A 12,892-nucleotide genomic window follows, 5' to 3' on the forward strand; every position below is an offset into this window, starting at 1 on the left:
ATAGTTTTCAGTTATATTGTATTGTGAGGCATAATCATGTTAATAAAATAAACCCTGTTAGCCAAGCCGTTTTTTCCTTAAAGAATTGTAACATAAAAACACAGTTATGACACTAATGCTTTTATTTTGAAAATAACGTTAACTAAACCGGAAACTTCATTGCTTCCGTTTACTGCGAGCTTGGCTGTTCGTGTTTTGTAAAATGACCAATCATACTGGAATACTGAGCATATGCGCTTGTTTTAGGTATGTAAAATGCAGAGGCGGGCGGGGTTAAGGTCACGTCACAGATAATAACCGGTCACGTCGGATTTTTAGCCTTATGAAACGACTGAAGACTCAAATCGAGGTCACTCTTTGTGAGTACTTCCTTTTAGCTGTCAACACCGAGTGTTGAGGGGTGGTGAGTACAAGTAGGCGACACAACAGCAGTGTAGAAAACCGATAAGCCAGATATCATTTGTAGTATATTGTTTCGCACACAGCTAAGTTTGGGTAGGTAGCTAAAGTTTGCTGGGTCGGTGTCCTCGTTATACTGTTAACTATTACTAAGCTAACGTTAGCTAGTTATGTGTAGGTGAAGTTATCCTGGAACTAATCGTTCAACTAACCATATTACTCGACTAATATTTTGTCTGTGGATATGCTACTGAGCTAGTTCGTTGCTGTCTATCAAATATTAATGTCCTGCGACAATGCTAGTCGCTCGTGTCCTCGTATCATTCAAAATGTGTAGTTGATGTCAACTGTGACAAGTTGTCACAACCCTCTAGCTTCATAATACCAGCTGATTATTGGGGTCGGACTAGCGAGTCATTAAATGCCATTGTGACATATGGCTAAGTTTACGACTCTACTCAATTGCTACCTTTGCACTCATTACAGTTAGGATACTGTAGCTGAATGACTTGTATCCCAGTCCTTCTGAATGTGGTGCAGGACATGACCACACAATATACTGCAAAGACTGTAATAAAATGTGATTAGCTTGTTCTATAAAGGGAAACCGTTTTTCTTCCACACATAAACTAGGTGCTGAGTGAACACAGACAGAAAAAAAACTTTTGGGTGCTGTGTTCTAAGTCTGGAAACAATGTATTCAGAAAGTTTTCAGAACTTTATTCGCCTCAAAATGACGAAATAAAAACGTAGAAAATATGTTAATTAAGAAAACGTGAATATCACATTAACCTTGTTTTATTAGAGGTGTGTCACCTGGGATATATTTCCAGGCTTATACATAGATGTTTGTATTTAATTTACAAACTGTCGGTGGAATAAATCATGAGTCTGGGTGGGGATCCCCTTGGCAGGTTGAACGTCTTTGCCAACTGCAGTAGTCTATATTGTCTATTTTCTGGTCACTCACTCTTGTCGCTTTCAGGCGATGAGAGGACTTGGTTTGCTCAGGTTAGAAATCTTTTTTCTCATAGTCTGATATGAGGAACCTCCTTCTGCCTGCCATCTGGGCCATAAACCCGATATCATTGGAGTACTGCAGTGATGAGCGTCCTTCTGAAGGTTCTCTCATCTCCACACAGAATTTCAGTAAGAACGACCACTGGGTCACTTCTACTAAAGTCCCTGCTCTTTTGGTTGATTGGATGGCCTGCTAGTTCAAAAGTTTCAAGAGTCCTGTTTATTCCAAACTGCTTTCATTTAAGAAATATAAAGGCCATTCTGTTCTTTGGAATTTTCCCTGCAGCAAAATGCTTAGCATGCTTTGCAATGCTGCACTGTTTCTGATCACTGCAGGAATTCTGACTTACCCTGGTTTTTGCTTTGACGTGCATCATCAGGCATGAGACTTTATATAGGAAGGTGCCTTTCCAAATCTAGTCTGGTTAATTAAATTTACCACAATTTATCAGTCAAGATTTTGAAACACTTCAAGGGAAATCAAGAGAAATAGGAGTTAAAGTACACAAGGAGTTTTTTGTTTTTTTTTCATTAGTCGTTTTTGTTTTTGCTGTGATATCGCAAGGTGTGGGAATTCGATTGTTTGTTTTCTTTAAAGGGTATTCAGAATAACTCCTATATTCTTTTCTTTGTCAGGTATGGCTGAGATTTAGAGGCAGATGTGAACCAAGTGAAAGCCCTGCCATCAATCCCCAGCACATCCATGTGTATAATTTTCTTCAAGTTTGACCCCCGGCCTGCATCCAAAAATGCCTACAGGTAAGGCAGTTAAGTCATGCATTAAATATACAAGGACTTGAAGCAAGTTCTTGATAAACAATAGAGCTGTCTCATATGACTGTGGGTAATAAAGCAAAAACAAGGTAAGCACAAAAAACAGGTATCAGCAAACCCTCTCGAGGCATTGTCAGCCACAGAACTGCACACTCTGAGCAGAGATTTTAGTATCTTGCCTAAGGACACTCCAGCAGAGACTCTTAAGTGCAATATTACTCTCCTAACCTCGTAAATCAAGTGTGTAGCAGCAAGTGGAGAAATATTGTGGTTATGTTAATGTTATTGCCATCTCTATGCGCTATGTTTTAGTGGGCAAGGTGATAAAAACTCTATAGAACATTTATGTTCTCATGCAGATTTATTATGTAACTGTTTGGGCCAGTTTTAATATTTTACTTAGAGCATATTTCTCAAAATTCACAGTTAACATGCAGCTACCAAACTCTTGCAATGTTTTTTCACATCTTTGCTGTGATTCCCTCACAAAGCCGGATACTCCCTGCAGCTAGGAAAGTTAGAAACAGCCTCTCTACCAATTTTATGAAAGCACTGACTCTTTGTGCAACCTCCGTGTGCCCTACCCAGCAGTAAATGCTAACTTCTTTTAGTGAACAGCACAGATCGGTGTAGTACAAGCAGTCAGTGTGCGTTACAGCCTGATGGTATGTGGAGCCCCAGCTTATTATAATCCCCCAGAGCTTGAGAGCAAGCTCTCTGCCAGGCCATTGTCCATCTTTGTCCTTCCCTCTGGGAGTCTGACCTCACCTAAGGAGATCACAGCAGAGGTGTGTTATGAGTACTGACTCAGACCTGAACCTGGGGAAAGGTGAAACGCACTGTGTCCTAATGCAGCATCATGTCTGCTATTTATAGACTGTACTGGCTGCAGAAGTAGTTTCTTTTTCTCAGGCGAATGTGTAAATCAAAAGGAATATGCAGCATGCTAAGATCAAATTGGATTGAAGGCAGAATTAAAGTTTCATTAAGTGCAATTATTATAGCGCTCACAGCACAAAATGACAGGAATGGATCTGCGGGAGTTAAATGGGTTAATATTCCACACAAATGACTCGCTGATTACCCTCATGCTGAGATCTCTGTATTCAGAAACGCAATTTCTAGTCTCCGCTGTGTTTTTCTTCACCAGCTGCTCAGAACAAAAGCACTGCAGCAGTCCACCAAATAGCATTGCAGTATGATTTTGACCTGGATATATTGTATCACTTCTCATTAAGGTTAGTCATTTAAACATAATATAAAAGTGCCACTTACAATCCCTTTAACCAAAAGATGATGCTGATGTACTAAACAAACAGCATAATGGCAGCCCTTCATAGAGCTTTTGTAATAGTTCTTTATCTCATGTTGCTCATGGCTCTTTGCAAGTAAATTATAGTATATGATAAATAGATTGGTTCTTATATAGCACTTCTGTACTCTATTTGAGCACTAAAAGAAGAATACAACATGTCTCATTCACCCCACATTCATATAAGCACTTTCTTCTATTTCTAAGTGCTTAGAAAACCACCAACCCTCTGATCAGTAAATTACCTGTCCCACCTCCTGAGCTGGAGCCACCCCTAAGCATGTATTCATGATGTAAGCATGCTGACACTGTAACTGAACAGCAAATAAAATGATTGATCCTCTTGGGATAAGGTCACTATATACGATGGCAGCATGCCTGTTAGGTCATCACTCTGACACAACCTTAAATGTCTCGACAACAATTGAAGATGTCCATGCTTTTGGTGACTTTTGTTATCTACAGAGGATGATAATGAAAGTCTAGTGACTTTGGTGATTCCTTTATCTTTCTAGACCCACCATGAGGTTAACATTAACATGCCTTGGTGTAAATTTATCAAAGGCTCAGGAAATTATCCCATGGGAGCCACATGTGTTTGGATACATAAGTCACTGTGTTTGTTGAATAGAAAGAAATCAAAGTTGAGTGTCAATGAGCTTTGATAGCTCTTTCCTTACCACTGTGCCTCCTACATGATCCAGCTGGCTGAATCACGCTGTGATCCGAGCCACTTGCATGGGATTTGCCCCTCAGGATGCAAAAGCAGATGCTCTCTTCCTGTGTAGCATCATTAGTGTTAGCTTTGTTTTCAGGAGCAGTGGTGGCTCATAAAGCACCATGGGAACGGGCTGTCATTAGCCTTTGATACACAGAGATCGACCCCTGTTATGTCATTTGGCCTTATTTGTTTGCTTTTAACAAGATGCAAGCTCCTATGTTGAAGGAATAATAGGAAGACCATTAGAAGCTTAGGAATAAAAACATACATTTGCAGGTTCTGATGCATTTCACTGACCTCTGTGGCTTTTAATGATTTGTAATCATATGACAGCAGTCTTTACCTCAATACATCTAAAGATGAAGTTATAAAATTGCTTGAAATATTTAAAAATATTGAATGAAATGCAATGGTTTACATAAATATAGTTTAAACCCTATATTTATTGGAAATGGCACAAAAACTAAATAAAACCAAACCTTTTTTTAATGTATGGCATTTTTTTTAAAGTCAGTGCCAGCAACAAGCAATACTTTCCAAAAAAGTTGGGACAGGGAATGTTTACATCTGTCCTTAATTTAGTTTAGTTATTTATTTATTTGACTGTCAGAGACCATGAACAAAAGCATTCATCTCTTAGGAGGAGTGATGCTTTATAACAGATTTAGCTACTAGCTCATTTCCATCTGCTGTCCCTGGGGAGGCAGATGCAATAGTAAATATGACATACAAATATATATCCAAGCAACTCGATATAAAAAGGATTATATTATCAAGCAAACATACTCAGACTAACAGCCCCATCCCCCTTGCTCCCACCACACACTGAGATTTAAATTGTGCATGTTTGGGGGGCACATATATATACAGTCATGAAGAAGAAATGTTGTCATGGAACTCAGTCTAAATGCACCTGGTGATTCAGTAGCTTGTAGAACCACCTTTAGCAGCTATAACTTAAAGTCATAGTTTTCTGTATGACTTTTATCTCACATCATTGTGAAGGAATTGTGGCCAACTTTTCTTTACAATATTGCTTTAGTTCTTTGAGATTTGTGGGCATTCGCTTATGCACAACTCTCTTAAGGACCTGCTACATACAGGTCTGGACCATTTCAGCACATTGATTCTTTTCTTTTTCAGCCATTCTGTTGAAGATTTGCTGCTGTGCTTGAGATCATTGTCTTGTTGGATGTTAGATGGAGGGGTTTTTTGGTTTGTTTTTTAAAGGTAACAATGGCCAGACATCTACACTGTAGTCTTGTTTATCTGAAGGACATTGTTTCAGAAGCCTTGGGATTTAGGAGGAAGAGGCTTTCTCCTGGAAACCTTTTCAGACACCCATACTCTGAGTGGTAGCACTTGGGTTTTCTGCAGTTTCTTTAAGCATTGCATCGTCTGACGTTGGGGTGACTTTGCTGCTCCCCAACTCTTGGTAACATTGCGGCATTGTATTAACACATATCGTTAGCTTCATAGCATAAGTGCCTAAGTCATTTTTTGGTCAAATTGAGATTTTTGCCTAACTTTACTCCCCTACCACTGCTGCATCATCCTGTCCGTCTGCCTGCCGAAAACACAAAAAAATGACTTAGGCACTTATGCTATGAAGCTAACGATATCTGAATGCTCCAGACCAACAAACAGTTAAAACGTCCACATTTTTAGAGGCGCTCACAGTTTCTGAAGAACAGTTAGACAATTGGAGTGGTGTAGTTAGCAGCACCTCCTATTACTTACCCTCGTCAATCATATGAAACAATAGAGTGGTACTTAGTTACAGGTTTTCTAACCGTGGAGATGCTATTAAACGATTTCTATAAGCAGGCTAGACATCTGAGTGAAAAATTGCTTGTAAAAACATAACATTTTTTTATATTTCATTTCATACTGCCCCAAAAGTTTTTGATAGGTGACTACAGATAGGCAAACTCTTTCACAGCAAAGCCCTGCTGCTGTATACAGAGATTTCTCCTGAGATTTTTTGAATCATTTTAATAATATTCTGTGCCATAGATAATTCTACATAGTTTGGCATTAAGATGTATTGAAATGCTTTATCTGTATTTTCAATGCATCTTTTCACAATACGAAGCCATTCCCCATATGTACTTAAAAATAAGACAGATGCTTTTTATTTGTTTATGTTATTAATTTGCTGCTATAGTGCAGATTATTTTATTTCGCAAATTGCATGAAATAGAGAGGTTACCTTTTTCATCAAGGAACAGAGTCAATGTTTACTGTTTTTCATAATATCTGAGTAGGAAAGATGGGCTGTGTGAAGCTGTGTGATTGTTGGGTCTTAACTGCTAAGTGAGGACATACTAGCCCACTACAAAAATGACAAAAAGTGACCCGTGAATAAAGGCACATGTTAGAACAGGTGTTGCATTAGATACAGGTCACAATACAGTGTTTTGCTGTTAATGGTTGTGAGCATAATGGCGTCTTTACAATCTGATTTACTCCGAATAATAATAAACTGTAGGTCAAAGTTTAGTGCAGCGCTTAACTGACAGACAGTCTGTGTCAGACTTAAGAGTCCCATTGAAGGGGATTTATTGGAAATCAGATCACACTCTTGTTCAGGCTATTCGCTCTTGTTTGCAGCAGTAAATGTTTGTCTCGTAGCATTGCTTCGACAATAAAAAACAAATTCAAAATGGAATAAAACACCTGCAGAGGTTACGTGCATGTGGCAGACACAGCCAGCTTTGCAAAATGAGATTGAGATAAGATGATTTACTTGTAAAATACTATTTCAAATTGTTTTAACCCCTTAATAGCCTGCTTTTTCTCCCCTTTAGGTAGCTCCTAACAGCAGTGGGGTTATCCAACACTTGATTCAAGCTATTTGATAGTTACAGAGTTTAATAGTCATAAACTCTCATTTATGTGGCTGTGTCAGTACTTAGAGATGCTCATGCATATTTCTCCAAAATTCAACCTGGTCTATTTCAAATGTTCAGAATCTTTGAGCTCTTCATTCTAAATATTTACAATACAATAATATGTATTTGTATTCTAGTTTCTTTGTTTGTTTTTTAAGATTCAAAGTGTTTTCAGTTGTTTCTAAAAATGAATAAAACCACAAAGCCAAAGGCATTGGAGTCATTTCATAAAAAACATCAGTGATTTCCTCCCACGAGTTACATGGTCTCAAAATACATAAGAGTGGATGGGAATTTGTTGCTTGTTGCTCAAGAATTTGGCTTCAGATTGTGAAACTTGGAGCTGGTGTAAAATTGATTTTCTTGCAAAATTTCACATGACTAGCTGCTCTAGTTGGGAAATAGTAATGAAACACCATACTTCAACCCCATCCCACGTACTACAGGGATCTGTAACTGTTCATCCGTCCATCAATCCATCCATTTACTACTGCTTATACGAGTTCAGGTTGCAGGGCCATCAATGTAACCAGAGACCAGTGTCCAATCCACACAAGACACTAAAATCCTATGTCTCCTCCTGTGGTTGATGGGCCCACAGGAGGACGGACCTATGGAGTTTCTTTGGGCTTGCTTTTCCTACCCTGGGCCTCATTCCAGGATGGGACCCCTGTGACTCAAATCCAACCACTGCAAGAAGGTTACAATTCATTTTTGCACGTCTTCATTAAATAAACCTGTTTTATATGGAGGGACTCAATCATATCCAAAAGCCTGCTGTATATGGATAAATTCTCTAAACTCGAGCTCCTGACTCTATTGCCTTTTGCTTTTTTCAGTTACATTCCTTTTGATCCTCTTTCCTTTGGTCATCTTCAAAGAAACACCTTCTCTTTGCAGCCTTGACCCTTTATATTCTCTCCTCTGGCTCCTGCTCAATCAATTTAGAAAATGAGATGCTTAACGTGAGTGCTTCTGGTTGTATCTGAGGACTTTATTATACTGAAAATGTGAAAGTTGCACTGTAACAGTCTGGGAGCTTATTTCTACACTGACCTTCTGGCCATAAACCACAAACGCTTACTGTTTTCATCATTACAGATGCTGTATGTATATATGTACTGTAATTATATAAGTCTCTAGTGGATAACGGTAGCATATGTTCTTACCTTCATGTTAAGATCAAATGAATTAGACTCACCATATGATAGAAATATTCTTTTTTATTTATTTATTTTTAATAAATGTCCCATAGGCGAGAGAGGGAGAAAGCTGGATGAAAACAGCAAGAAGAAAGATCAAAAAGTGTAGTGGACATGTGATTAGAGTCAACAAAAGATTTACAAAGCCAGTGTCGATTGGTTTGCCTACATTCACTGATTATGATTTCACATAAATAAGCAGCCTGTTATATTGATATCAAATGTGGATTCCCAGCCCTTAGGATTATGTTATGTTGTGTTGTGTTGTGTTGTGTTATGTTTAGTTGAATACCATGCATTTGTGTGCGATTGTCAGTCCAGGAGGTTGGACAGAGAGATGATAGAGAGACTGTATAGGAGCACGAAGAACCAGGTGAGCAAATGGGCAGGTAATGAGGTTAGGTGAGAAAACAGCTCTATTTCTAGTTTGCATCTTGTCCAGGTGTATGGAGTGGCAGGGTGGTTCTTAGGCACTACAACAGGTCATCCAACTAAATGAATTGCTTTTTAACATTGTAATGCAATGTTGTAATTGTATTGTAAAGGCATTGTATGCATGGCATTATGATTGGGGGCTGAGCCCCCTTCACAACTTTTAACCTGTTATGTTCTCAGGCTAATTTTGGCTGCAAACAGAGATGAGTTCTACAACAGGCCATCCAAAGCTGCAGACTTCTGGGGGGCCAGCAATGAGATCCTCAGTGGTAAGCCTGTACATATACACTTGAGACCATCAGTCAAGCTTTTCACTAAACAGCAGTAATTTTTAAAGCTAAAGCTAACACAAATTAGTGAAAAACTTTCTTGTATGTTTTGTGTAAACGTGTCTGTTAGAATTTAATTGCTTATTTTGATTAATATATGCAAGGTTGGTTGGCTTTTTAGTACTGCTTAACAAACTTTACCTGTAAGAATAAAGAGCTTTCATTAATCAAGGAAAAATCCCTTTCCTTCACCTCAAAAATCCATCGCAGAACATCCCCACCCACAGCAAACTACATTTAATTGACTGATGTTCAATACACATTATGGCTAATCAGAAAAAATCAGTCTTCTGTTTTTCTGCTGAGGGAAGAAATGGTGCCATATCCTCGTTGTTCGCCAGTCTCCTCTCCCCTTTGTAATAGAGGGGTCAGAACTCGACTAGTGGGTTCTTAATTGATGGCTGTTTTTATGCAATGTGACAGGAATAAATGGCTCTGTCTTATCTGCAGGGCTGGGGGATGAACGGGGCGTGAGTGTGGTGGGTGGGTAGCAGTAGGGCCCTGAAGGAGACGTAGCATGGCGAGAAGGGAAGTAAGCTATTGGTCCCAGTGGAATCTAGCTAGCTTTCCATCCACCCTCAGAGGAATTAGACCATTTGGCTCTCGAGGTCACTGACTGTATAAGTGGACCTGTCTTTATTGATCACCAGGAAGTGCTGCAAATTTGCAGTGTCTGACATTCTTTGTGTCAACTGGAGGAGAGGGATGTAGAAAGAAAACATTCATTTACTGATGGACTAAAATAATTCCTGCCATCACTCTTATGAGATTTCACTCCAATTGGACAACATCTTGAAGGTTATATAAGTTTTATACTTCCTCTGACTGTGATGTCAGTGACACAGAAAAAAATATTTTCTATTTGTGCATTTTAATGTGGACTAGATTTCTTACTGCCACTCAGTCTATCTACTATATGAAACAAGCTATTTAAGCCGCTCTCCCTTTGAGACTGCTCTCCCTTCAAACCCAATTTCTTTTGATTGGCAGTTTCTTCCAAACAGAAGGTTTTGCACAGTTGGGGGGGCGGGGCTCCTGTGTTCACAGCCAGAGCTGTGTGCCTAAAATGGTCATATTTGGGATATCCACTGCATATAGAACTATGACCACACACACACACTGACGTTTTGAAACTTTGTCTACTTTTAATATCCACATTTTTAACATTTGTGCATACAGCATGATGTCAAATAGGTAAAAGCATAATAAGACCATTTCAAAAATAATATGTAATATATATTTGCTACTAATATCAGAGAAACTTCAAATTTCCATTACTAATTATTTATTCTTTTTTCTCTTTTTATTATTTATTAACATTTTTCTAACTGTTGAATTCTTTCCCTTTCACATCTTTTGCATATTGCATGAATTTGTGTTTTTTCTCAAACTAGCACTTAGCTGCAGTGAATAATTAAAAAGTCTGTTTGCCATATGATTAGTGACAAATGACCTAGTTCTTTCTTGAGTTAATCATTCGTTACCCATCATTTGTTCTTGTTAAGGAAAACTGGCATGCAAAAGAAGCAGGGTATACTGAAGAATCTCTGTTATTATCCGTTAAAATCGAGTCATACTCTTTTCATGTGAGGTCTGATGCCCCTCTCTTTTTAAAAATACATTGTAACTCTGTGTTTATCAGGCCTGGACTTGGAGCTAGGGAAGGAAGGGGGGTCATGGCTGGGGATCAGCAAGAGGGGCAAGCTGGCTGCCATCACCAACTACATGGAGGGACGTCCTAACCCTGATGCACAAGGACGAGGTAATCAGCCATGAAAATGTCCCAAGTGCCCCTTTACAGCCTCAGTGTCTAGAATCCATGTGATAATATAACTGATTCTAAGGAATAAGTAGTACACATACATTACATACATTTCTTATTACGTTTGCTAATTTGCAGGATTTCTAGTGTCTCACTATTTAATGGACAAGGATCAGGACAGCTACTCCTACCTGAAGAAGGTGTCGTCAGAAGGCCACCTGTACAATGGGTTTAACCTCATCACAGCTGAGTTCAAGTGAGTAAAACGTGTTGTGAAATCCATCTGCATATTTTCTATGCACTGATAAAGCTGATTCAAATAAGTATATCCATCATGTGGATGTTTACACTAACATTTAAAAACAGACGCTATCCACTGTTGCATTTCATAAGATGAAATATTTTCCAGAGTGAGAAGAAATATGCAAAATAGTGTGTGTCTTCTCACAATCTAAACAGTAAAGGAGTCTCTTTTTTATTTTTTTTTTACTGGGCTTTAACTTTGTTCCTCTGAATTTTGGCCGTACCACGGAAAGAAAACCACAAAAGCAACATCTTCATCTTTGGAGTGCCAGCCAGGCAGAACTGAAAAGACACTGAGCTGCGAACGAGCCAGCATTAAAATTCCAAAGGAACACCTGTTCATATTTCAGGGTTATAAACAAAGAAACTCTAGACAGCATAAAAAATAACGAAGGCTTTTTCCCCCTCCCATGTGCTTCACAAGCCTGACTTGACTGAATTTGATGATAAGCATGGAAAAGAAAGAATATGGGCTCAGTGCACACTCGGATAGCTGTCAGGTTGTCGGCCCATGTAGAGAGCTGCAATATAGTGAAGCCATACTGTTGTCTTAGGGAGCTGGAGCGTAGTGTAGCTGATGTAAAGGCAATATTACCTGAAATTACAAAAATGTGTAACATAAAAAGTTTGCTATAAAGTGTTGACGCTTGATGCTGTGCTGCTGATGGTAGAGAAACCGCTCCTGACGGGAGTACAGCCAGCTCTCCTGCTGATAACATTATGACTGCACCTGCCCAAAGGAAAGTGGGGGAAAGGAGAGTTCAGAGGTTAAAAGTTGTATCTCTGTTGGAGAAGAAAAAGTGGACTTTTCCTCCTCTTAACATAGCCTGAAGTAGTTTGTTATCCCCAAAAGAGCTTTCAGGATAGAGAAATATTTTGTTTTTCATATTATTTTCTTTGCCACCTAATAATTTCTACCAACTCCAATATAATGGATAAGGTGCTACTTTTTGAAACGGTATTGTAGGTTGGAAACATCTTCTGTGGCTTTGGTATTGCAAGTTTCAGCAATACAACTGAAAGACTTAAACATATCTCTGTAATGTAGTGGCTCATTCAAAGCTAAGCTTATTTGTAAGGCAATATTTTATATGAATTATGAATACAGTTCTGCCAAATATCAACATTTTTGATCAATATATATTTACCACATGCAGAAACCAATGTCACTCCTACATTTGTGATCGTGGTGTATTCATTTTTAAAATGGCATAATAATAGTAGCACACATTGGCACGACAATGCACAAAGTGATGTATTTTAGATTGTTTGCACTATACTGAGATTCACTGTGTCTCAGTACCATCAATATATTAGGCTACATTCTGTGAAAGCATCATATGAGTTACCGTGGGACTCCTATCGTGCTGTTTGGCTGCTGAGCTTTAAAGTATACTGCAACTCTGGTTCACTTTAAATATAGTTAGCTAGACCTTTTTTGCTTCTCACGCTAATAATTTTCACATCATTTTTTAAAGTATTTTGCATCTGAGAGACTAAATTTCCCAATCTCAGCAGACTTTGCACCTCAAACTGTGAAGAAAGCCACAAGAGTTCAGCATACCACTGAACCGAGTGAAATACACACATGTGAGATTCCAAACAAACATGTATTCTTAAAGGTCTGTGTATATACTTGTGTATACCTGCACAAAAAGTCAGCTACTTGGAGCTTTATTTTCAGAAGTGTCGGTATCATCTGAGCCTTTGAAAGCTTTTTGGTCTACCTCTTTTTTTTCTT

General features: G+C 38.6%; 1 protein-coding gene across 7 annotated transcripts; it reads left to right on the forward strand.

Moving 5' to 3' along the window:
• The first annotated feature begins 180 nt into the window (after positions 1–180).
• On the forward strand, positions 181–12,886 carry tango2 (transport and golgi organization 2 homolog (Drosophila)). 7 transcript variants are annotated; one of them, XM_040050171.1, is made up of 6 exons: positions 416–495; positions 1,434–1,548; positions 2,056–2,178; positions 8,938–9,026; positions 10,729–10,848; positions 10,987–12,886. In XM_040050171.1, exons 3-6 carry the CDS (start codon positions 2,123–2,125, stop codon positions 11,106–11,108), a joined length of 387 nt encoding a protein of 128 aa, XP_039906105.1. In that variant the 5' UTR covers positions 416–495; positions 1,434–1,548; positions 2,056–2,122; the 3' UTR covers positions 11,109–12,886. The 7 variants fall into 7 exon arrangements, with proteins under 7 accessions (XP_039906110.1, XP_039906109.1, XP_039906104.1 ...); XM_040050176.1 differs by lacking the exons at positions 416–495; positions 1,434–1,548 and adding an exon at positions 181–246; XM_040050175.1 differs by lacking the exons at positions 416–495; positions 1,434–1,548 and adding an exon at positions 256–359.
• The last annotated feature ends 6 nt before the right edge of the window (positions 12,887–12,892 follow it).

This window comes from Simochromis diagramma, unplaced genomic scaffold (genome assembly GCF_900408965.1).
Source record: "Simochromis diagramma unplaced genomic scaffold, fSimDia1.1 OVJJ01000159.1, whole genome shotgun sequence".
In the NCBI taxonomy this organism is placed as follows: Eukaryota; Metazoa; Chordata; class Actinopteri; order Cichliformes; family Cichlidae; genus Simochromis; species Simochromis diagramma.

Excerpts from the sequence above, each read along its gene's own strand:
- tango2 (XM_040050176.1), top strand. The coding sequence starts at position 2,123 with ATGTGTATAATTTTCTTCAAGTTTGACCCCCGGCCTGCATCCAAAAAT. Across the intron at positions 9,027-10,728 it reads CAGCAATGAGATCCTCAGTG|GCCTGGACTTGGAGCTAGGG; the intron begins GTAAGCCTGTAC and ends TGTGTTTATCAG. Across the intron at positions 10,849-10,986 it reads CCCTGATGCACAAGGACGAG|GATTTCTAGTGTCTCACTAT; the intron begins GTAATCAGCCAT and ends GCTAATTTGCAG.